Here is a 24,388-nt window from a genome sequence, read left to right as displayed (position 1 = left end):
TCGAGTTTTTCATATTGAGTCTCATTGGAATCTGGAGATGCTCTTAGTCGAAGTAGTTTATCTCCAAGATATATCTTATGTAATTATGGGTACTAAACAAAATAAGGGTTAATTCCGTTTTGCACCTTAATTTGTGAATAACTCATCATTTTGGCCCTTATAAGTATCTGAACTTTTTATTTGGCCCGTAATTGTGTCCGGAAGTTCGATTTGGTCCGTAAGGGAAGAATGAGGGGTTGGATTCCTAAAATTTGAATTCACGACCTATCCCCTACAACATTGAGTTTGTTCTTAAAGCACTCGGTCTAGTAGTGACCTCATATTTGAATTTGGAAGCCCAACACAAACTTTTGGAGCTTGCTCTTATATTTGGGTTGGTTTTTCACCATAGCACCATTCAAGACCTTTTTCCGCTAACAACCCTTGGTTGGAGTGTTAAGAGGTATAATCTTCCACCTTAGAGGTAAAGGGTTCGAAGCACACGGCCACACGCTAAACTATTAAAAAAAACACTGTTTTCTCTCTCTAAAATAAACTACTGTTTCTCTTCGAAAACTTTGATTAATACCCTTTAGTCAAAAATCACTCATTAACAAGAAATGGTGAAAAAAGAGAAGAGAAAATGGAGACTGTGGTCCTTACAGTCCCTACTCTCTCTTTTTCACCTTTAGGTGATCCCAATTTCATTTAATTCTCCACTTTCTTCTTTCTATTCTTATTGTACAAGTTAAAAAAAATTTCAAACCCATTTCTCAATTCATTCTCTGTTTCTCTAATTTCAAAAAAAAAAATGGAAGGTTTAAAGAGCAGAGGAGAAGGAGGAAAAAGAAGCTTGAAAGAAAAATCAAAGAAAGAAAATAATGTAGTAGTAGATGAAGAAGAAGGGTTTGGGTCTGGTGATGATGATAAGATGAGAAAAAAAGTTCCTTCATCTAGGAAAGGATCCTATTCCGGTGGTGGTTCCGGTGGTGGTGTTGGTGGAGGGTCTTTTCCTTGTTGTCAAGGTGAGAAATGCACAGTTGATTTAAGTGAAGCAAAAAGGTATCATAGACGTCATAAGGTTTGTGAACATCACTCTAAAGCTCCTGTTGTTATTGTTGCTGGTCTCAGACAAAGGTTTTGTCAACAATGTAGCAGGTCAACTACTCTCTCTCTCTCTCCCTCTCTCCCTCTCTCTTAAAACTTTCATTTTTTCATGAGACTCTATTCATCTACTCTTAGGCTAGCAGAATCCCGACCGACACAGAATTTAGAGATATGGTGTCCATCTACCTAAACAGGTCGGGATTCTGCTAGCCTAGAGAGCGGTCGGGATTCTGTCTAGGTTTAGTCTAGAACGGACTCGTCTGAATTGTCTAAGTTAGTGTGGCTGAGAAACACCCAAAATCAATCAAATCGGTCATTTAGACTAGGTTGTAATCAAAAGTAGTACAAAAACAAACATTCTGAGATCTGACCAGTTTATTCAGATATCAAGTCATATTTCATATGTGACTTGCAAAAAACAAAATCACTACGAAGGAGGATTTGAGTATGTGATCTAACATTGGCTTTATATTTGGTTAGCTTTGGAACACTATAAGTTCTAACTTTCTTCTCTACTCGATAATTTAGTTAAATTCGTCTATCTCCATTGCCTTTCATCTAGTTCTAAGTGGAACTCTGGTTTGTTTTCAATTTTAGGTTCCATGAACTTGCTGAGTTCGATGACTCGAAGAGGAGTTGTCGAAGGCGTTTAGCTGGACATAATGAACGACGAAGGAAGAGTTCTTCTGAATCTCATGGAGAGAGCTCAAATCGAAAAAACACAAGCTCTCAGTTGAAGGAAAATCATTGCAGACAAGTTGATCAGAATGGGAGAATCTCAACAATACTCCCTGAGAGTTCTACTTACAAACATTTTCAAATCAAATAAGGACTAGAATGCTCTCTCTCTTCTGTCATCCTTTGGCTTCCTTTATGCAATAATAATGGTGTTTATGATATACTTATGCATTTAAGAATCGTGTATCGTCTTATTCATCTAATGTCTCGGGTATGCTTATATTTTTATATCTTGCTTTGTAGTTGTTTCAGATCATCTATATAATCTTGTTTTATTGATCTCTGGGTATCGATTAGTTTTCCCATTCTAGTCTTTTAACTCTTCCATTATCGTAGATTAGATTTGCTTGTCCCCAGAGACGGGAGAAAAACCTTAAGCGGTCTTTTGAATCTTCTGTAGTGGTTTTATTGATCTCTGGGTATTGTGTGAATCTAACTCGCATGAATTTGAATCGTCTGAGTCTGACTTGGTTTTGTCAGGGACATATTAGTCATTTTAGGTGACTTACGGCAACATACTCCTAACCTAGTCTTATTTATGCATGACCCTAACCGACTTAAGAACAACCTAAATCAATTAATGAGACGAGTTCATATCTTAAATTAGGAGTTCTCATTGTAGTTGGTAGACCATTTTAACGTTTCATTACTAAAACTAGATGCCGACTAGCTTCTTATGGTGGATTTTCTCATGAGATCGTAGAGGTAATCCACCCTTTTTTTTCGCGTTACTTCGATATATGATATTTTAAGTCAAAATCCCTTTTTGTATGCCCTATATATTATGCAAGTAAAATTTCTATTATGTTAAATAGACAAGTTTATCTTGCAACAAAAAAAATAGACAAGGTTATGGCAAAGAGGGGCAGAAATAGTAAAAGGGTATTTGAAATGTCAATTCCCAAACAAAATGGGAGAGATATTGAAAGGTAGGACAAGTTTATGAGTTGGATGATTTGAAGTGATGTCTGAACTACTGACTGCACGGTCTGAATTAAATTAATGGACAACAAATGTTGTTTGTGTAGACAAATAATTGACAAGAGCTGCCCTACCCAAGGACAATTAAACCAGTTCACTATCTAGGGTTTTGGTGGCTTCAATTGTCTCACCACTTCTCCCCCGTACTCTCAAAATCATTGACCTAAAATATGTTGGAATCGGAGCCGATTTTGGATAGGTTCAAGTCGTCAAACTCAGAAACGAAGCACACCATTGCGTTCGTCTCGTCGAGCTCTTAAGTTTAGACTCAAGAATCACTCAAATCCGATTCCGGATGAATGAGATATTCAAGTTTAAAGTTTGATCGATTTTTGGTTGATTTAGGGACTAAAATCGCAATAAGGAAAAGTTGGTTTGGGGGCTATTTACGCAAAGAGGACACGTCCAGATCAGACGGCCCAAATCCCAGCCGACACGTCTGTTGCTAAAGAAGTGACCCGTCACTTTACTTTCCAACAGATGCGTCCCTAAAACCCAACAGAAGTGTCCCTTATGAATGCATCTATTCGAAACCTATTTATAGGACCTAAATCAACTCCAAATTTCAATCCGTTTTTTCCAGAGTGTCAAGCATTGTTAGAAGATCATATTAGAGTATCTAAGAGAAAGATTTTGTAGAGTTTTCAAGGAGTTTCATAAGCAAGAAGTTTGGTCCATTTGCATAAGTCAGAGGTTAGTATACTTTCAAGTTCGACTGCTTTCTGATTCGAAGTACCATTGAATCGAAAGGTTAATCGTTGTATCCTGGGAGACAAACGCCGGTAACTGTTTGGTACTATACAGGGCGTCAATTGTCTTAAGGAAAGAGGAATACCTCGCCTCGATTAAAAAAAAAAAATTCTTCTTCTTCTTATCCTCCGATTTTTCTTTTTCTTTTTAGTCTATCTGATTTCTTAATCAAAGACATTCTGATTTTCCAAATCAGAAGTGTGTTGATTTTTTAAAGTAATAAATCAGTAAACACAGAAGGATACAATTCCTCTTTCCGATCTTAAATCGATAGTGAGATTCGACTACGAATCATCTGTTCTGGATAACAGACATTATCGGTTAGAAATACGAAAGATATTGAGTTGTTCTATTCCTTAGTTTTTCTCCATTAATTTGGAAAGAAAGTGTTTTTGATTGATTTACAAATAAAATCAAAGTAGTAACCAGTTTCACCAGTGATTCGGTTATAGACTCGCTGAGTCAACTCGTTGAATCGGTACACCGAAACCAACAATCTTAAGACAATTGATTACTTCGGTATACGGAACTAATTTTCTGTGTAAGTCAGAGAAATAGAGATGGCAACAACTGGTGAAGCCATAACGAAAAGTGTTGGTCCTGTCCATTCCGAAAAACCGGAGAAGTTTAAGGGCATCGATTTTAAGCGATGGGCACAGAAGATGATGTTTTATCTAACCACTTTAGGGTTAGTAAAATATCTGACTGAAGACCAACCAGTCCTTCGAGAAGACGGAGATATCCAACATACTTCGGCCGTAGAGGCCTGGAAGCATAGTAATTTTTTATGTAAGAATTACATTCTGAATTCGTTAGATGATGGGCTTTATAATGTGTATTGTGTTATTGATAGTGCAAAAGAATTGTGGAACACACTACACAATAAATATAAAGCCGAAACTGCAGGAGTGAAGAAATTTATCGTTGGAAGGTTTCTGGACTTTAAAATGGTTGACTCTAAACCAGTCATAACCCAAGTTCAAGAATTCCAAATAATTCTTCAGGAATTAAAGGCCGAATCATTGGTAACAAATGAAGCCTTTCAAGTCCGAGCAATGATTGAAAAATTGCCTCTGGGTTGGAAAGACTTCAAGAATTACCTTCGCCATAAAAATAAAGATATGAGCCTTGAAGAACTTATCCTCAAACTTCGAATAGAAGAGGATAGTCGTACTGCAGAGAAAAAGACAGAGAAGTCTTCAAATGCTCCAAAAGTAAACGTCATCGAAGGGGGACCAAAACTAAAGCGGAAACGCTTGGGCCGTGAAGTGGGCTCAGGAAAGCCGACGAAGAAGAGTTTCGACGGCAACTGCTTTAACTGTGGCAAGAAGGGGCATCTTGCCAAAGATTGTCGTTCTAAAAATGAAAAGATCAACAAGAGAAAGAAAGCTAAGCATCATGCTTCTCTTGTTGAAGATGAAGATGTCCAGAACCTGTGTGCAATGGTTACTGGAATCGAAGATGTGGCTGAAAAGTTTCAGAATATGAACCTGTGTGCGGATATTTCTGAAGTTAACCTAGTTGAAAATCCGAAAGAATGGTGGATCGACACTGGGGCCACGAGGCACGTTTGTGCAGACAGAGCCATGTTCTCCACTTATACCAAACTTGAAGAAGGCGAGACACTATTTATGGGAAACGCCGCAACAAGTCAAGTTCAGGGAAAAGGGAAAGTGATCCTGAAGTTCACTTCAGGAAAAGAAGTAACCCTAAATGACGTCCTGCATGCACCAGACATTCGAAAGAATCTTGTGTCTGGTTCGCTCCTTAGCAAGAATGGATTCAAACTTGTATTTGTTTCCGATAATTTTGTTTTATCCAAAAATGGGATGTATGTTGGAAAAGGGTACTTATGTGGGGGGCTCTTTAAATTGAATGTTGCAACTGTAACTCCAAATATTATTAATAAAGAAAAAGCATTAGCTTATGTTGTTGATTCTTGTAATATTTGGCATGAGAGACTAGGTCATGTTCATTATAACTCTTTGAGAAAGTTAATGCACATGGACTTAATCCCAAAGTTTGATATTAATTCTTCGGAAAAATGTCAAACGTGTGTAGAGTCTAAATTGACAAAGACTCCTTTTCATTCTGTGGAAAGAAATACAGAACCATTAGAGTTAATTCATAGTGACATATGTGATTTAAAAATGGTTCAGACTAGAGGAGGTAAAAAGTATTTTATCACCTTCATAGACGATAGTACAAGGTACTGTCACGTTTACTTGCTAAGAAGTAAAGATGAAGCAGTAGAGAAATTCAAAATCTATAAGAATGAAGTTGAAAATCAACTTAATCGAAAAATTAAGATTTTGAGAAGTGATAGAGGCGAAGAGTATGAATCCCCTTTCGCTGAAATTTGTGCCGAAAGTGGCATCATTCATCAGACTACTGCTCCTTATACACCTCAACAAAATGGTGTAGCAGAGCGAAAGAATCGAACTCTGAAAGAGATGATGAATACATTATTACTCAGTTCTGGATTACCTCAGAACTTGTGGGGGGAGGCAATATTATCGGCCAACTACTTATTAAATAAGTTACCTCACAAGAAAACAGGTAAGATACCTTATGAGTTGTGGAACGGCAGAAAACCATCATTTAAATTCATTAAAGTGTGGGGGTGTCTAGCCAAAGTCCTGGTGCCTTTACCTAAACGGGTCAAAATAGGACCAAGGACAATAGACTGTATTTTCGTTGGATATAAAGAAAATAGTAGTGCATACAGATTCTTGGTTCACAAGTCTGATATAGAAGATATACATGTGAATACAATCTTAGAATCACGGGACGCCGAATTCTTTGAAAATATGCTTCCATGTAAATCTATATCAGAGGAAAAATCTCTGAAAAGAGTCAGAAACGAAGAAAATACAGAAATCTCTGAAAGAGAGAAAAATCTAGTAGAGGACAAGTCGGAAGAGCCTCGAAAGAGTAAAAGGGCAAGGGTAGAAAAAACCTTTGGTCCTGATTTTCTAACCTACATGTTAGAAAGTGAGCCTCTAACATATAAAGAAGCTATGTCAACTCCAGAAGCTCCTTTTTGGAAAGAGACAGTGAACAGTGAGATTGAGTCCATTATGAATAACCATACATGGGAGTTAGTAGATCTCCCGATAGGTTGCAAACCTTTAGGTTGCAAATGGATCTTCAAAAGGAAATTGAAGACGGATGGATCAATCGACAAGTATAAAGCCAGACTTGTGCCTCAAGGATTCAGACAGAGAGAAGGTCTAGATTATTTCGACACTTACTCTCCTGTTACTCGAATCACGTCAATAAGATTGTTAATTGCGATAGCAGCTATCCACAATCTAGAAATACATCAGATGGATGTAAAGACAACTTTCTTAAATGGACAACTGGAAGAAGAGATCTATATGACTCAACCAGAAGGGTTTGTGGTACCCGGCCAAGAGAAGAAAGTGTGTAAGTTAGTAAAGTCGCTTTATGGTTTAAAGCAGGCTCCTAAGCAATGGCACTTGAAATTTGATCAAGCAATGTTATCAAATGGGTTCAAAATAAATGAGTGTGATAAGTGCGTCTATACTAAGGTCACTGTTAAAGGATGTGTAATCCTATGTCTGTACGTAGATGACATGCTTATTATGGGAGATAATATAGATGTCATAAAAACAACTAAGCAAATGTTGTCGAAGAATTTTGACATGAAAGACTTAGGTAGGGCTGAAGTCATTCTTGGAATAAAAATCTCTAGAAGCTCTTCTGGGATAAAATTATCTCAGACTCACTACGTTGAGAAAATTCTAGAAAAATTCAGCAAGAATGATATGAGTTTAGCTCGGACGCCGATAGATCCGACCGTGCATTTGATGAAAAATCGTGGTCAAGGAGTAAATCAGTTAAGGTACTCACAGATTATCGGAAGTCTGATGTACTTGATGAATTGTACACGTCCAGACATAGCTTATTCTGTTAGCAAATTGAGTAGGTTTACTAGCAATCCAAGTAAAGAACATTGGACGGCTATAGTAAGGGTACTCAGATATTTGAGACAGACAAAAGAGTATGGGCTATTATATACCAAATATCCAGAAGTATTAGAGGGATATGCGGATGCCAACTGGATCTCAGATACTGATGATACCAAGTCAACCAGTGGATACATATTCACATTGGGAGGAGCGGCCATATCATGGAAATCCTTAAAGCAAACATGCATAGCTCGATCGACAATGGATTCCGAATTCATTGCTCTGGATAAAGCAGGAGAAGAGGCAGAGTGGCTGCGACACTTCCTGGAGGACATTCCTATATGGACTAAGCTGGTGCCTGCAATAAAAATACACTGCGATAATCAGGCAGCTATTGCAAGAGCACATAGTAAAATGTATAACGGTAAGTCACGACATATTCGTCGACGACATAACACCGTAAAGTAATTACTCTCAGAAGGAGTCATAACAGTAGATTATGTCAAATCTAAGGATAACCTAGCGGATCCATTTACAAAAGGGTTACCTAGAGAGTTAGTAATTGCTTCATCAAGGGGAATGGGACTTTTGCCTAAAGTAAATGAGTAAAGTCATAACGGAAACCCAACCTATGTGACTGGAGATCCCAAGATGTAGGTTCAACGGGAAAACTGAAGTTATATACTGACTCGAACGGAACACTGAAAGAGATTTATCTCTTACCCATTCCTAGGATGACATCAGTGTTGTCTGCAATGAGAGGTTAAGCGTTAAGCTTTTAATGAATCCGAAAACTTAGAACTTGAGTCTAACGTGAGGTATAGCAGAATACCTTATTACGAATAACCTATATGTGTGCGAACTGATGCCGGTTCTATGAGAAGGTCGTAATGGCCGACTTCTCTAGAGCACACATGAAAACCAGGTTGTTCAGGGCCGAAATGAACACAACCGAGAACTTTTGAAAGTAAGGAACTAGTTGTGTGATAGTTACTCGTTGGTTTACAACTCATGAGACCCAGTTCAAGACATAGTTCACTAAGGTCTTTGTAAACCCGATGGCTACTCACTACGGAAGATTCAAAGCCGCAAGCTATCTATCCCGATGCAGCGAAATTCCGCCTCTAACCTCTGTCAGTGTGTCAGTCTAGTAAGTCTGCATGATAGGAAATCTCGAATATTCATTCATGTGGGGGTTTGTTGGAATCGGAGCCGATTTTGGATCGGTTCAAGTCGTCAAACTCAGAAACGAAGCACACCATTGCGTTCGTCTCGTCGAGCTCTTAAGTTTAAACTCAAGAATCACTCAAATCCGATTCCGGATGAATGAGATATTCAAGTTTAAAATTTGATCGATTTTTGGTGGATTTAGGGACTAAAATCGCAATAAGGAAAAGTTGGTTTGGGGGCTATTTACGCAAAGAGGACACGTCCAGATCAGACGGCCCAAATCCCAGCCGACACGTCTGTTGCTAAAGAAGTGACCCGTCACTTTACTTTCCAACAGATGCGTCCCTAAAACCCAACAGAAGTGTCCCTTATGAATGCATCTATTCGAAACCTATTTATAGGACCTAAATCAACTCCAAATTTCAATCCGTTTTTTCCAGAGTGTCAAGCATTGTTAGAAGATCATATTAGAGTATCTAAGAGAAAGATTTTGTAGAGTTTTCAAGGAGTTTCATAAGCAAGAAGTTTGGTCCATTTGCATAAGTCAGAGGTTAGTATACTTTCAAGTTCGACTGCTTTCTGATTCGAAGTACCATTGAATCGAAAGGTTAATCGTTGTATCCTGGGAGACAAACGCCGGTAACTGTTTGGTACTATACAGGGCGTCAATTGTCTTAAGGAAAGAGGAATACCTCGCCTCGATTAAAAAAAAAAATTCTTCTTCTTCTTATCCTCCGATTTTTCTTTTTCTTTTTAGTCTATCTGATTTCTTAATCAAAGACATTCTGATTTTCCAAATCAGAAGTGTGTTGATTTTTTAAAGTAATAAATCAGTAAACACAGAAGGATACAATTCCTCTTTCCGATCTTAAATCGATAGTGAGATTCGACTACGAATCATCTGTTCTGGATAACAGACATTATCGGTTAGAAATACGAAAGATATTGAGTTGTTCTATTCCTTAGTTTTTCTCCATTAATTTGGAAAGAAAGTGTTTTTGATTGATTTACAAATAAAATCAAAGTAGTAACCAGTTTCACCAGTGATTCGGTTATAGACTCGCTGAGTCAACTCGTTGAATCGGTACACCGAAACCAACAAAATATACAAGTCCCAAGCATCTAATGGCTAACAAAAATGATAATGAAGCACAAAATCTAGTCCAGAATAGTCCGTCAACAAGCAAGGATTCAACATGTTTAGAGAGAAACCGCCTGAGAACCTCATCCAGTGATGGACCATTTGGTCGGTCGGCCTATAAAACCGAACTCATTTAAAAAACAAATAAACCTAATGTCATAAATAAGGTTCTTTAAACTTGAAGTAAAAGTATGATGTTTTTCTCTTAACGACTAACAAAATAAAGTAACCATGATATTTTGTCAAATAAAAAGACGGTGATAGTTAAAAGTAGCAAGATTGTCGAATATAATTCTATTTTCATTACCTTATCATTTTCTTCGCGGATGTGTTGAGTCATTCTCCAGGTGCTTCTCTTGGTTTGACATCGCGCTTGCTCCTAGCCTTAGAGACGGCCCAAGTAAACGATTCAGGAGTCCTCTGTGACTCAGGGTGAGCCGAAGATCCGGCCTCTAGATTTGTTTCCGAAATGTTATCGGCATTGGAGCTAGAATGTATGCCGAGAGGTGTTGAAGGTGGCTCAGCAGAACTCCTTATTGCCAATCTCCTGCTATTCTGTTTAGCCTCTCTGGTTTGTTCATGAATATTAGTCGCTTCGTTCTTTGGTTTTCTGCCTCGTCTGCTGGAACTCGGAGTATCATTAACCTTCTTACCATGGGCCTCAGCTTGAACATGAGCAATCTTGTTAATAGATTCTTGAACCTGTGAAAGATATAAACATTCATCATGAGCAAAATAATCATGTTATTTTAGAGCTCGTGCTCGTAATTCATACTTATTTTTCGCCTGGCTCAAATGACCCAGAATCGGCCATATAGACGGGTCAGACGCACGAGTTAGGTAAATAATAAACATTCTAAAACCTGACCCAAATAGGTTCAAATATCGAGACGGATTTCAAGTTTGAATCCGAAAAAAGATGCAAACTATCTTTGTGCATAAACACATGCAGTTGAACATACCATTTTGTTGCGAGTCTTTTCTTCTTCACTTAATTCCAGTTCCTGCAATAGGATAGCTATTCGTTAACAAAAAAATGCCTTGAAACATCTAAAAGAAGAAAAGGATCGATAAAACAGATATATTTTAGTTGACTTAGTACCTTAGACTCATCAAAATTTGGAAGTATACAGGCAACGATGGCATCATATCTTGGATCCTCCATGAAAGAACGACGACTTGGAAAATGTTTTCGACAAGTTGGACATTCGTTCTTCCTGCGTCAAGTCGAGTACCAAAACATTTATAAGCGGAGTCATTCTAAGTCGTATCCGAGTCAGGCGAGTCAGATTCAGATGTTAGAGAGAAAGACAATAACATGCCTTAGTTAGATAAATGAAAAATAGGAGACTTGGGTTTTAGAACGTACCCCATTCGCAATGACTTCTCAATACATTCCTTACAAAAACGATGAAGGCAGTCCACTGCAGTTCGAGTCTCTCGAAGAAAACCTGTGAAGAAGAAGCGAGTTACCAATCCTCCGATAAAATGATAATCATCCAAGATCATAAAGAAGAAAAAAAAAAAGTTGAGTGATCGAGCAATAGAGTTTGGTGGATGATATGTCTTTTCAGACAATGGACTCTTAATTCAGACTTATATGTTTTATGTCAGACACCCGAAACAGACGAAGAACAAACATTTTGAAATTATTCAGAGTCGCCAGTTAGATCTGAATTGAAGATGTCCCAACCACTACCATATAGGGAGGAAATGGTACGTCCTTCATGAAAGAACTCGATTATCAGTCGGTTCAAGCATATTGATCTCATTTTCTTTTCTTGTGGGTTTCCTTTTCCTCTTGCTTCTATTACCTCATTACTTTGAAAATCACATATCGAAACAATTATAAAGCATACCCAGGCATATTGGACATTCCAAATTTTTCCTGATTCCTTTTAATCTTTCGTTAATGTCGCTGCAAAATAACAAATATTTGTTAATTCTACGTATTCTTCAGTTCATTGCATAATTATAAATGTAAAGCTCAAGCTATATATGCTACTCTTCACGAATAAGGAAATTGAATTGCTAAAAATCCATGAATTTCAACCATTGGTACCGTTTGGTTGGGAAAAAGTATTTTACTAATCAATAACGTAGTATAGAGGTCATTCCCACTAATTTTCAATTAGCTTTGAAGTGGATGTCACAAACTTAACATAGTATCAGACTTAAACCCACATGTCATAAGTCTAACGCAACATGTGTTCACGTCACCAAACAAAGAGTCACGTGTTAAGCGAAGAAAAACGTCACACGTGAAGAAAAGTGTGAAAATAGTCCCATGTGAAAAAATATACTCTAGTAATTATGTCCAGTGTCCATTGGTTTTGGGTTGTACTTTTTTTTTTTTTTTTTTGATGAGAGACTGGGGTTTCACACCTAACTCTGAAGTTTTGGATGCTTGAACGGTAAATAAATAATAACAAAAATTTCAGACCACCATTACTAAACAAAAAGACATAATCAACCTCGTATATGCATTATAGTCCCTCCCATTCCCGGTGTTTGCAAGTCAAACCATTCTTAAAAAGCTAAAATGTGGCATCAGTCCAAAAGACGTCTAAAATATGTGAAACTCCCCATGGGGAGAATTATATCATTTTCTTCGAAATAATGAATTCTCACGACCAAAAATATAATAAACATATTCTTAAAGACGTGTAAAATTTAACGTAGTATAAATCTGACACACAAGTGGTAGAGGTAGACCCAAACTCTATTCTATTGTACAATATACACAAAGAACCCAAAGCATGGCATGTCTTAATTATGGGCATAATCTCACTGGAACAAAGAAAAATATGACGATCAATAATATAATGTCTAGGGTCGCTCCAGTCTCAGATTCAAAATATGAAATTGAAGAGTAAATGAAAGTACTTAGAACTCACTTAACATCACTCCCCTCATTATCATTCTCATCTTCCCCATCAGAAATAACCATTTGATCAATACCTGAGAAAAAAAAAATTAAGAAGATTGACAAGAATCAAATTCAGAGTTGTGGGAATTAATTTTGATTTCATCAAATGGTAATTTTAATTTTACCTATCTCTTCTTCCTCCTTTGTTTCTTGTTTTTCATCTGTTTCTTCTTCTTCTTGATGTTTTCTCCTCTGTACTGGCATTTTCAGGAATCTTGACAATACACAGAGATCAGGAGTTAGAGAAAGAAAGTTCAATATCTATCTCTCTCTCTCTTTCGTTGCTTCTTTAGAGACAGAAAGAGGGGGAATTATGGGTTATTGGCTTTTATTTTTGTTTGAACAAATCAACTATTAAATCACAATGTTTTAACTCAAAAAATAAAAATAGAAATTTTAAGAAATCAAAATTTTGTAAAAGATTGTTTCACTAATAAAGAAAAAGTTTAATTTGATTTTATCTACCTTTTAAGAATTCCCCATCAATTGAAATTTCAAGGGCGATGAATATAAATAAATGAGTGGCACGCGTGATGGCACGTGACAGTAAATGTGTCAGTCACCACGTAACAGTAAATGTGACAGTCTGGTAATCAGAATCTAATACAGTGGAATACAACGAGCTAATAGTGGTTTTTGTTGATTATGCAGTAATACTTCAATTATATGAATGTAGACATTCATGTACAATATCATAATGCCTTGTATCAATTTTATTTGATGTACAATAGTTATATGTTGATTTTATTTGCTTTTTAAGAAGGTTGAACAAGAAATGTGCCAATTTGATAGTAGAATCTTGTACATTGGGATACAATGTGCTTTGACAATTTATGTTGATTGTGTAATAATGGCAATGCTTATGTACAAATAAGCCCTAATGATATATGATATATGATCCATGTGTGTTGATTTTATTTTCATTTTAAGAATTTCACAATTAAAATGACAGCAAAGATGAATTTGAATTACAAAGTGCTATGTGACGTTACGCTTGCAATGTGACGTTACGCGTAACAATGAATGTGGTAATCTACTAATAAAATCTTGAGGATCTTGCTAAAATGTGCTATAGCAACTTTTTTGTTTGTATGGAAACAGAGATACGAAAAGTTGTTTCAGTTTAAAGAACTTAATCATACTAAGCTCTTGATCAGACCAGCCCAAGCCCAAGTTACTTCATCCGTACAAAAAATTTGCGGCTTTACTAATATCTCTGGATGGAATCCCGCGCCTTAAACTTACATCAAGTGCAATATGTCATTTACCTCATCTTGAGAAAGCACATATAGGACTTGTAATTAATGACCGTCGAAAATAGTCTTGCAGGTAAACCACTCCTTGTCATCTACCGATCAGTACCAGAAGGAGAAGAATTGGCCGGATTAGTAACGGTCAAATGGACTGCTGTGGACTATAAAGAATTTTTGTAGAAAACGACTGAAAGAAAGTTATTTGCCTAATTACCTTAATGAAGACGAATGACTATTGGACAAGCTATAAAGCTTTTCAACTGATATATTTTGACTTTTTGATGTTTACTTGTGCAAATAGAAAATCTAGTGACCTAGCTCACTCATCATTAGCAAGGTTCACAAGGAAGAAGTCTTAACCAAGAATTGTACAATGTGAACTCTTTAGACTTGAGTTTGAGATCTTTTGTACCTAGTTTTTTTTTTTCTTGTTAGAAAGTTTTGTACCTAGGTTAAATGAATGAAATGTGACTTTTAGTTTTCCCTTAAAAGAGGAATTGTAGTTGTGTGCTTATTTTATTTAACTGTTAAGAATTTCACATTTTCATCACTATTTTTTCTAGAGGAGGAGACTGCAGTTTGTCTGATAGAAATATTACAGGAGTAAAGATTCCATTTAATGGTACCGATGGACTTCATCTCTTTCCCTAATCTTCAGGTGGAATGATTGAGGTGTATCGTGACACGTAACAAATGAGCAATATAACAATCGATCTACACTTGAAACCTTGAAGGCCACTAAACCCGAACAATTAATTTCTGGAACTTAAGAAGACACAAACCATTGTAACAAAGACCATTTGCCAAGGAAATTTTAACAACAAACACACATACTACCATTGACATGGTCAATTGACTAACTCCAAGTCAAGTTTTATTTGCATACACCACTTGAGCAGCATCGTTTTACCAATTTTTGCTTGCAAACACAGTGATCATCGACCGACACCACCACCATCTCCTACACCACCACCTACAACATTTGTCGATAGTAAAATGTGTAAATATCGTATAAATACAATCCTATATTCTCAAAGAAAAATTTAAAATCGAAAAATAGGACTAGCTGCCAACAATTAAAACTTTGTGCTAATATAAATAACAAAGGGAAGTTTTATAGGGCCTCTCAATTTTGTTAAAAGGCCTCCCCATGAACCATTTCACTTGGTAAATTATCATTGAGGGGCCCTTTTAACAAAAATGAGGGGCCTTATAAAATCTCCCAATAACAAAACCTTTGTGTATAAAATTTATCCATTTGCAACCAACATTATCATTTGGTGTACCTAGAGTTGCGCGCCTCATACGTCACAATCTTTCTCTTTGTATCCTCAAATACTAGGTTACGATGTCTCTTCAATAATTAACGGACACGTGGTTAAAATTGACTCCAAAGTCAATCTTCAAACACATGGCAATTTCTGGATAAGTGTAACTCTTAACTAAGTAGGACTCGAAACACTGAATAACACTTGTTCAAATGATTAACAAATTCTCTCTTCTTCTTGTTCAATCTCTCTAAAAACAGTGAGAATTGCGAATCCATACCGATTACCCTCAGCCTCATGGAGTTGCCGGAGATCGTTGAGTTTGCTCGGAACTTCGCAGTTATGGTTAGAATTCAAGGACCTGTAAGTCTCTCTCTTTCTCTCTCTTCAATTTGGTTTCTACTGTAATCGATTTGGGTTTCAATTTTTTGACAAATTTTTCAGGACCCAAAGGGTTTAAAGATGAGAAAACACGCTTTTCATCATTATCAGTAAGTGAAGATCTCAATTTTAATTAACCAATTAGTAATTTGTATATACCTCATTTAAGTGAAAAAAATTTCTTATTGGGATTCAGGTCAGGGAAGACAACTCTTTCAGCTTCTGGGTTTTTATTACCAGATTCTTTTAGGGATTTTCCTATTATTAAGAAAATTCGAGGTGGGTTTGTCTCTGATGATCAGAATTCAATGAAATCAGCTCTGGTTGTAACTGTTGCATCAGTAGTGGAGCCATTTCTGTCTTCACGAAATCAAGAGAAAAATATGGAGGTTGGAGCTGTTTCTATACCCTGTCAACTTTCATTAATTTTTAGGGTGAAGTTTGTTTGATATTTGTGTATAAAATTTGAAAATAGGTAATTCCTCAGTTGATTCCTGGAGCTCAGATTGATGTTATGATAGAGGTAAATGGTACTACTTTCTCTTTTCAATCTCTTAATTGAAAATTGAGTTAAATTAGCCTTTGATTTTGGTTCATGTTATTTATGTTAGTGATTTTGCTTTGATAGGGGAAGATCAACGAGCAGGAGAAGCTCCTTGACAATCCGGACCGTTGGGTACAGTCGCGACTTCTAGCCGTGGTAAGTAATTAAGTATCATGTATGAAGGTTGCTTACATTTTTTTCGGTTTTTATAATTATGCACTGGCTATGTGACTTAACTATCAAATATGGAAGTACTAATTATACGAATATGGTACAAAATGCTTAGAACTACAAGTTTTCTGGAATGGGTAGCCTAGATATTAGACTCTTTCAATATTATGACATAGGGTTTGAATAGGATCTCTTATAACAGGGAGGGGGCAGGGAAAGTGATTCTTTGCTGTGCGATCATGCAGCTTTCGTAGGTGTAATGGTTTAGTGACATAGCGGGTAACTCTGTACAATGACATAAAGCTTTGTCTGAAGCTGAAAGAACCAACACAATCTTTCAGTTAAAGAGAAAACTGGAATGTTATTGAATAGTAGAATGTCTTCAATTCACAGGAGATCATCTTATTTCAACTTGAGATTTTTGGAACAGAGAAAATAATAATAAAACTTCTTATTCGAAGGCTTAAACAATGAAAGTTATGCCCAAAAGAGGATAGCTCGTGAGAAAGCATGAAGCTTTATTGCCTTACTACTTTCCTTGTACTGTGCGGATTTCGTGGCATCCTATTATTGTATTCGTTGATTTTCTTTTTTTTTTTTACTTTCGATTTCTTCTTGTTGTTCTTGGCTGCCTTAGCTGATTGCATATCGTTCTCGGTCGACTCCTCTACATCACTTAGAAACTATATGCAAATATATGAATTATCTAATGGGAAGATATATGCATATATATATATATGTGTGTGTGTGTGTGTGTGATGATATCGGAATAGCTGGTTTTTTGTATGTCAACCTTGCTATACAAAAAAGGGGAGCTTGGAGCTAACATATGTCATGATATTGAAACAGCTGGTTTTCATGTAAAATAAAGTTAGTCAGGCACTTTGTACCTTACTGTAAATTTATGCTGTAATAAGTCCTCTACTTATCTTTAACAACATCTTTTTATGTCCTGCAAGTTATGATGAACATTGTATGTTTACAGGTAGATGTCCCTGTGGCATCACGTTCTCTCCAGTCACTGATTGAATCTTCTGCTCGCTCACCAGAGCATGGCTCATGGGAAGTAGGTTGGTCCTTGGCTTCACTGAATAATAGTCATCAGACTTCCGTGGACCCTCTTCCACCACGGGTTAGTTGCTGGCCCGGCTCATTCATGAGTTGATTAGTTTTACTTACCTTTCTGGAGCTTTCAGTTTCTTCCTCATGGTTTCCTTTGTATATCTATCAGAAGCGAGATGACCAAAGCTATCAATTTGACTGTGGGCTTGTATAAGAGGAGTACCAAATATAATACTGCAAATACACTTAAAATATATGTGCCTAATTTTCGTGATTGCCAAGTGACATACGCCAGAACAGTTGTTTTATTACTTTATTTCTTTATTATATACGTCTGCCGTCTAGTGAGCATGACTGCAAATATTGAGAGAAGCAGATTATAGGTGAAACAGGTATCAAGAATCACTATAAAGGTTTGTAAAATATAATGATAAATGTCAAATCAAATTAAGAACTTTTCTAGCAAAGGCTGTATTGGAAGATTAAGAAGTCGATTTTGATAACACGGTGGTGTTTATTTGTGCACTAACTTATTTTTGGTCTGAGCCTAAGAACAAAAATTAACACAATCAAATTCTTAGGAACTTCACCGGGAATTGGGAGGCAATTTCTTCACATTCTACTATTTTGAGTGTCTGTGCATTTTAGACCTTTATTGCTATTGCACCTGCTTAATCTATTGCACGTTTAAAATTGTGCATCTGTGGTGGCCAATGTTAGTTTAAGTTCTATTAAGCTTTCCTGTAGAAACTTTTGTGGCTCTTATTTTCTTTTCTTTTAACTAATCCAGGTTCGAGATGACACAAGATCTTCATTAGAGAGTCGAAGTTACTTATGGAGTGAATCAAGCAATCCGAACTATATGGCCATGTCAACCACAAGGGTTGCTTTTCTTGAAGTTCCCACATTAAATGTCGAGGTGATTTTAGGTTCTTACTCTAAATAGCATCTTATAGGTTCTATGGAAATGGTTTAGTCCATCACAAGATCAGACTTTTTTTACTTATCGTATGTCTACATGCATTTACTTCAGTTGTATGCTCATAAGGATGATTGGATGGATCATGGTTATTCAGGATGTCCCAAATCTGCATATTTCACAATCAAATAAAAGGGGGGACCTTCTTCTAGCTATGGGTTCTCCTTTTGGTATCTTGTCACCAGTTCACTTCCTTAATAGGTAAGTGATAACTGAACTTTTGCCTGTTTTTTTATCGCCCTATCAGCTATTTTCTGAAGGATTCATAATACAGACCTCCGTCCGCAGTAACTTTTGCTTCAATCATCTTTTGCCTATTCATCTGTTAATTTTTCCTTTTTCTGGTAAAGTTACAATAATATACGATGTTCTTAAGGACTGACATTTTCATCCAATTGCTACAACAATCTTGCTTTTTGGTGTTTCGCGATTTGATGTTTTGTTTTTTGAACCAGCATATTTGTGGGATCTGTTGCAAACTGCTATTCTTCGAGCTCTCACGACAACTCACTGTTGATGGCTGATATTCGGTGTCTTCCTGGTGCGAGAATATCTTCGTTATAGTACGTACTGAGTAGACAATATTGGGTTCACAATTCAATCTGATAAATTGGGTTTGTCAGGAACTGAAGGTGGTCCTGTTTTTGGCGAACATGGACAACTTGTTGGTATCGTTACCAGACCGTTAAGACAAAGAGTTGGTGGTGCCGAAATTCAGGTAACTCAGGAGTTCATGATTTATCTTTGAATTTCTTAAACTTACCACGTTATTTAAACGCTATATCTGGATGACAGTTAGTTATTCCATGGGTGGTCATAGCAACAGTTTTGGGTGGAAAACTGCAAAATGAACATGAAAAAGCACCAGGTTTCATTTCTAGCAAAGTTCGCAGTCTTGTTTCTCAAAGCCTTCCAAAATCTCCAATAGAAAAGGCAATGTCTTCTATTGCTCTGATTACGATAGATGACGGGGCGTGGGCTTCTGGGATTTTAATCAACCATGAAGGTCTTGTACTCACAAATGCTCACTTGTTGGAACCTTGGAGATTCGGAAGAACAAGTGTACATGGTGGAAAAGATCAAACCACATTGGCTTCCATGAGTATCACTTCCGATGAACTCGTTTCTCCATGTGATAAGAGGAGTGAAAGACAAGAGAGAGAAGATATGGTTTCGAAAATGATGAATCTGTCAGACACACCCAAGGTTGAGGAGAAAACTCAATTTGTTATGGGGTCACTCTACAAAAGTTCAAGAAGAATACGTATTCGACTTGATCATACAAATCCTTGGATTTGGTATGATGCTAGCATAGTTTATGTCTCTAAAGGACCTCTGGATGTTGCATTGCTTCAGCTTGAGTCTGTTCCAAATCACCTTTGTCCTGTTGTTCCTGATTTTGATTGCCCAGCTCCTGGATCAAAGGCACATATTATCGGGCATGGGCTCTTTGGACCGAGGTGTGGTAAGTCCTTCTGTACTCTACTAGCTTGAGTGCATGTCCCAGGACCATCTAATAATCAACCAAATTTGAGTACTAGACTTGGTCTGAGAACCGTCCAACTAAGAGTTTCACCGAAATTGGAACCAGAGTCAACCCGCAATAGGCACATCCCCATGAAATGATAATTACAAATTGATGCTAAACCAGTTTCTGCCAAACTCTGTCATTTGGCTTCTCAGCGCACTTATGTACCAAAATCTGTAGGTACTTAAAAAGATTACGTAAGATTCCGAAGTCACCAATGTCCGTGAATGTTTGTTTTCCTCAAAATTTAGGAGTTACCATCTGTTTACCCTCTTATCTTATGAGTTACCCATCTGTTTTTTTTTTTCTAACAAATGATTTACTGTTCCTTTCAAGTTTTAAACAAATGATTTGCATAAGATTCTGCCTAATCCCTCGAATGTAAATAAACTCTAACGTGCAAAATTTGGGACAAGAAATCTTCAAATGTTGGTAACTTGGGATTATCCAAGTACAATTTTTTTCACATAGTATTATATTCACGTATCATAAGTACTACTCCCCCCTCTTGAACCATGTTTACTAATCTTTCTCTTTTTTTCTACTGCATCTGATTCAATTTTGTACTTCAAATTAGATGCATATCCATCTGTTTGTTCTGGTGTCGTATCACGAGTAGTTCGAGCAAAGAACTCTGCTGATTCAATTGGTTTCCAAGATCCTACAAAAAGAGATTTTCCAGCAATGCTTGAAACAACAGCTGCTGTTCATCCTGGTGGGAGTGGTGGTGCTGTTGTTAACTCAAATGGCCATATGATCGGACTTGTAACCAGGTACTACTTTCTAACCATAGCTTCGTCGGCCTCTTTTTAGCCGACTTCAACTCTTCTTCATTTATTCGGCACAAACAAACATGTGATTGGGTATTTCCACCTTGCTTTATTTTGTGCTATGCTGCCCCAGTTGACTGGTCTGAATGGTTAAAGCCACTCGACCAAGTTAATTGGTTCAAGCTGTTTTCCTAGGTCCCGAATCAAATCCCACCTCCCCAGCTCCATAGTAGATTAAGTTGCGAGAATTATTGTAGACCCTAGACTGGACTTAGGTGGTTGTGTTTTTATATTGTATGGGTCTGACTCCCCTGGGTTTGACTTGTCTAAATTCGAGTTGTTTGAACCTAACTTGTTTTAATCAGGAGCGTATAGTCATTTAAAGTTATTTCAGATAATATGGTCCCACATCCAACCAAGCCTTTGACTTGGGAATGGGAGAATTCCCACTACCGCTGGCAGGGCAGCCGGGCCGTGAGCGCGGTGTCAATGGGCTATCAGAAAAGCCAGCCCAGGCTGGGGTCAGCATAGAATGAAGGAAGCGACCCTCATGTTGTCTTGGCAAAGCCAACTTCTTGGGTTGCGGGCAGAGAAAAGCATATTAATTCCGACTTGTTTTATGCCTGCCTCCAATAGATCCATTTCAGTCTGTCAACTTCCCGTGTGAGTTAGATAAAAAAAGACATTCTGGAATCTTACTCGAGTCAATTGAAAGATCTCGAGATGAATTTTTTAAGAACATTTTCTTCTCCGAATTTGGAAGAAAAATCGAAAAATGTATCTACTCTCTTTGTTATATTTCATGTTTTCTGATACAGCAATGCAAGGCATGGAGGAGGAACTGTCATTCCACATCTGAACTTTAGCATTCCATGTGCAGCTCTCAAGCCTATCTTTAAGTTCTCGAAAGGTAAACTGAGACGATCTCATAATCTGCAAAGATATTTACTTTTTATTAACGACAAACCTTACTGAGATCTTATAGAAGTTTCCGCTTCTTCTTCTTCCAACAGGAATGCAAGATTTATCGATCCTACAAGCTATCGACAAGCCCAATGAACACCTTTTGTCTGTATGGTCATTAATCCCGCCTTTATCTCCTAAGCGAGTACCAGTCCCTCCGTTTCTTCATCAACCTGAACCAAACGGCAAAGACGGACAACAAAAAGGTTCACGTTTTGCTAAATTTATCACCGAAAGACAAGGTGAGCTGCTGACAAGGCGTAGTAAACTATGACAGCTTCTCCAACAGGAATTTACTTTGTAATCTGGAAGATAGAGCATCTCCTTCTGGAGGTAACAGGTAAACATCAATTCAACCTTATTAGACTTTAATAAAACTTTAAAGTGCATATGTGAAGGTTGGGAATAATTGAAGTTCAATTTGTAACTTTTGTACCAATAACCATAGTTAAGTAGATTTTATTATACAAATAACGAGGTAAAGAAAACATGTCGATAGTTATTAGGCTTGGACCTCTTCTGCAAACCTGTGCAAACTATCCAATCGGGTGCAAACCTGTGCAAACTATCCAATCTGCGGACTTTTGGTCAAGAAGTTTGTAGGCCTGCCCTCATTTTAGGTTGCCTTACCATGTGTACAAGGATCCAAATATCTATCATTACAGATTACTTGTTCAATACCCATTTTGGTCGGATAATCAACGTGTTTATTCTGGGTTTTACATGGTCTATTGGTCGCCACTATCTCGATATCACTATTTGCCTCCCTAACTTTCTTTGCCTCTCTCTAACTCCCTTTTTCTTTTGCTCTCTCCTTACGCCTACGGCATAGTGTACTCTCTCCAGAGTGCATGTCTGGTCCCTAGTTAGCTTTCATGATATCTAGCAAACTAGATTGAAAGTGAATGTCGGCTCTCTACTCATCCATGATATCCGTCAAACTAGATTGCTAAGTCTATTTTTCATTTTCTCTCCCCTCTTCGTAGAGGAGGGAAACAACATTGATACAAGTAGTTGCACTTCACTCTCTGCTCTACATCTGGTTCAAGACACGCCGAACAATTTTTAAAAAAAAGAAGAAGAAAGAGATCAGATCCTTCCATTATACTAACGAATCGATTAATTAAACATTAAGCCACTTTTTTATTCGAAAACAAAACATAGATCAGATCCTTCCATTATTTACACATCCTATGGTGTAACCAAAACGGTCAGACCCAAAAACAGTACAACATCACAAACATCTTATCAAAAGATTGCTTAGTCATTAGTAGTTACTTATAGATAATACAATACTCCCAAAAACAAAAAGAAATTCCACGTCAGCTAAGATCACTAGATAAGTGTCAAGCTGGTAAGGAAAACTATGTACATCATGGACTGTTGTTATACAACACCCAGCTTTTTTTCTTTAGCGATGGTTGCTCCTTGTGTCACCACTGTAGAGCCTGCAAAAAACAAATTATCAATCAAGACATTCCACGTCAGCCAAAATTTGGAGGGTGTCCCTCAATGACACTATGTCTGGCACGAGTCGCGATTAAATCCGTTGGGCTGAAGTGTCGAGTCAGGATCCAGAGAGGGAAAGTGAAAATCTAAGCATTTCTCTTTCTAGATCTGTTCTGATCACGTCTAGCCGTCGAGATTCGATCGGCACTCGAGCACGACGTAGCATCATTGGTGTCATTTTGAACATGGATCTAGGAGTAGAGTTACTTTTTAGGAGTAGGGTAAAGAGAGAGAGAGAGAGAGAGAGAGAGAGAGAGAGAGTATATATACCAATCATAAACAGTAGGGGAATTAGGTTGAGGCTTATCAAAGACATCAGCACCAATAGCTCTAGTAGCAAGATTACTACCAGGGTTAAAAACACTCCTCCATACATCAACTTTCTTTGCTGATGTTGGTGTTGTTGGTGTCATTGGTGTTGTTGTTCCTGATGCTGATGCTGGTATTGATAATGATCTTTGAAATGTCTTACTCATCATTCCTTGATCACCTTCCCCACCTAACAATTCATAAACCTAGTAACATCAACATAATATCTATAGAATAATTTTAAGTACGCGTGCATGTCTTTACAATAACATATGTACGTCTCTGTATTATAGAGACCAGAGTTCGAATGTTACTGTTTAAAATCAGAGTTCGAATCTTAACATTTCTTATAGAAAATACCTACCTCCTGAGGGTTTGGTTGTGACTCTCCTAAGCATACCAAGACCCTTGTCAGGGTGAGGTCCAGCTACAACATCATCCCAAAGCTTGTCTAGCAAAACCATTTTTTTCTCCTTGTTTGTATTTTTGGTTTTCTATTCTTATGTTTATATAGACAAGTGATGTACTTGAAATAGTTATGAAATCTCCATAAATATCTCTCAACTTGTGAGTTTTTTAGTGGTTGGATTAAAAAGTGGGAGTATTATGTTAAGGGTAAAGTTGGTAGTATGGTGGTGAGATTTGTGTTGTCTTTGATGAGGTGGTGGATAAGGATTAAAAAGTGGGGTCTAGTGAATGGGAAGAAGAGAAATATCTAGATAGGTGGAGTTCTTGTCGTTTCTCCATAGGAAGTAGTGGACCCCACAAGACTAGGGCTAAGAGATGACAATAATTCAGTGTCACGTGACCGGTTTCTTTTAGTCACGTGACTACCATTTGAGGGACATCTGAATCCTCAGAAGTTTTATAGGGGCTTCTCATCAGTGTTATAGGCGTCTCCTCCCGTCGGGGAACTCCCTC

At 37.4% G+C, this 24,388-nt stretch overlaps 4 protein-coding genes across 4 annotated transcripts; 2 read left to right on the top strand and 2 right to left on the bottom strand.

Annotated features, from left to right (window-relative positions):
* Window positions 1-559: 559 nt before the first annotated feature.
* On the top strand, window positions 560-2,100 carry LOC147560112 (squamosa promoter-binding-like protein 4). The gene is made up of 2 exons (XM_086662150.1): window positions 560-1,137; window positions 1,684-2,100. The coding sequence occupies exons 1-2, from the start codon at window positions 791-793 to the stop codon at window positions 1,913-1,915; spliced, it is 579 nt and encodes a 192-aa protein (XP_086518276.1). The 5' UTR covers window positions 560-790; the 3' UTR covers window positions 1,916-2,100.
* Window positions 2,101-2,789: 689 nt separating this feature from the next.
* LOC147560111 (uncharacterized) lies at window positions 2,790-13,136 on the bottom strand. The gene is made up of 8 exons (XM_086657961.1): window positions 12,856-13,136; window positions 12,699-12,762; window positions 11,661-11,719; window positions 11,171-11,252; window positions 10,904-11,018; window positions 10,764-10,805; window positions 9,761-10,503; window positions 2,790-2,968 (listed from the first exon to the last, which is right to left on the bottom strand). Exons 1-7 carry the CDS (start codon window positions 12,932-12,934, stop codon window positions 10,138-10,140), a joined length of 807 nt encoding a protein of 268 aa, XP_086514087.1. The 5' UTR covers window positions 12,935-13,136; the 3' UTR covers window positions 2,790-2,968; window positions 9,761-10,137.
* A 2,301-nt stretch (window positions 13,137-15,437) lies between these two features.
* On the top strand, window positions 15,438-22,137 carry DEG15 (protease-like protein). Its single transcript, XM_086662187.1, has 14 exons — window positions 15,438-15,614; window positions 15,696-15,742; window positions 15,829-16,021; window positions 16,108-16,155; window positions 16,261-16,332; window positions 17,333-17,479; window positions 18,200-18,328; window positions 18,486-18,589; window positions 18,844-18,929; window positions 19,012-19,106; window positions 19,184-19,853; window positions 20,494-20,689; window positions 21,505-21,596; window positions 21,700-22,137. Exons 1-14 carry the CDS (start codon window positions 15,549-15,551, stop codon window positions 21,921-21,923), a joined length of 2,169 nt encoding a protein of 722 aa, XP_086518313.1. The 5' UTR covers window positions 15,438-15,548; the 3' UTR covers window positions 21,924-22,137.
* Window positions 22,138-22,768: 631 nt separating this feature from the next.
* On the bottom strand, window positions 22,769-24,096 carry LOC147560109 (dormancy-associated protein 1-like). The gene is made up of 3 exons (XM_086662188.1): window positions 23,832-24,096; window positions 23,429-23,657; window positions 22,769-23,097 (listed from the first exon to the last, which is right to left on the bottom strand). The coding sequence occupies exons 1-3, from the start codon at window positions 23,929-23,931 to the stop codon at window positions 23,061-23,063; spliced, it is 366 nt and encodes a 121-aa protein (XP_086518314.1). The 5' UTR covers window positions 23,932-24,096; the 3' UTR covers window positions 22,769-23,060.
* Window positions 24,097-24,388: the final 292 nt, after the last annotated feature.

This window comes from Eschscholzia californica, unplaced genomic scaffold, assembly GCF_041429995.1.
Source record: "Eschscholzia californica isolate CP2 unplaced genomic scaffold, dmEscCali1.0.p SCAF_2, whole genome shotgun sequence".
In the NCBI taxonomy this organism is placed as follows: Eukaryota; Viridiplantae; Streptophyta; class Magnoliopsida; order Ranunculales; family Papaveraceae; genus Eschscholzia; species Eschscholzia californica.
The sequence above is the reverse complement of the archived record's forward strand: the minus strand, read 5'-3'. Positions and strand labels throughout refer to the sequence as shown.

What these genes read in the sequence shown, in the direction of transcription:
- LOC147560112 (XM_086662150.1), top strand. Translation starts at nt 791, where the DNA reads ATGGAAGGTTTAAAGAGCAGAGGAGAAGGAGGAAAAAGAAGCTTGAAA. An exon ending in TTTTGTCAACAATGTAGCAG is followed by an intron (nt 1,138 to 1,683) that starts GTCAACTACTCT and finishes TTTCAATTTTAG; the next exon opens with GTTCCATGAACTTGCTGAGT.
- LOC147560111 (XM_086657961.1), bottom strand. Translation starts at nt 12,934, where the DNA reads ATGCCAGTACAGAGGAGAAAACATCAAGAAGAAGAAGAAACAGATGAA. An exon ending in GGAATGTCCAATATGCCTGG is followed by an intron (nt 11,253 to 11,660) that starts GTATGCTTTATA and finishes TCTTCTTCACAG; the next exon opens with GTTTTCTTCGAGAGACTCGA. An exon ending in CAAATTTTGATGAGTCTAAG is followed by an intron (nt 10,806 to 10,903) that starts GTACTAAGTCAA and finishes ATCCTATTGCAG; the next exon opens with GAACTGGAATTAAGTGAAGA.
- DEG15 (XM_086662187.1), top strand. Translation starts at nt 15,549, where the DNA reads ATGGAGTTGCCGGAGATCGTTGAGTTTGCTCGGAACTTCGCAGTTATG. An exon ending in ATCAAGAGAAAAATATGGAG is followed by an intron (nt 16,022 to 16,107) that starts GTTGGAGCTGTT and finishes ATTTGAAAATAG; the next exon opens with GTAATTCCTCAGTTGATTCC. An exon ending in TGGACCCTCTTCCACCACGG is followed by an intron (nt 17,480 to 18,199) that starts GTTAGTTGCTGG and finishes TAACTAATCCAG; the next exon opens with GTTCGAGATGACACAAGATC.
- LOC147560109 (XM_086662188.1), bottom strand. Translation starts at nt 23,931, where the DNA reads ATGGTTTTGCTAGACAAGCTTTGGGATGATGTTGTAGCTGGACCTCAC. An exon ending in CACAACCAAACCCTCAGGAG is followed by an intron (nt 23,658 to 23,831) that starts GTAGGTATTTTC and finishes ATGAATTGTTAG; the next exon opens with GTGGGGAAGGTGATCAAGGA. An exon ending in TCCCCTACTGTTTATGATTG is followed by an intron (nt 23,098 to 23,428) that starts GTATATATACTC and finishes TGTTTTTTGCAG; the next exon opens with GCTCTACAGTGGTGACACAA.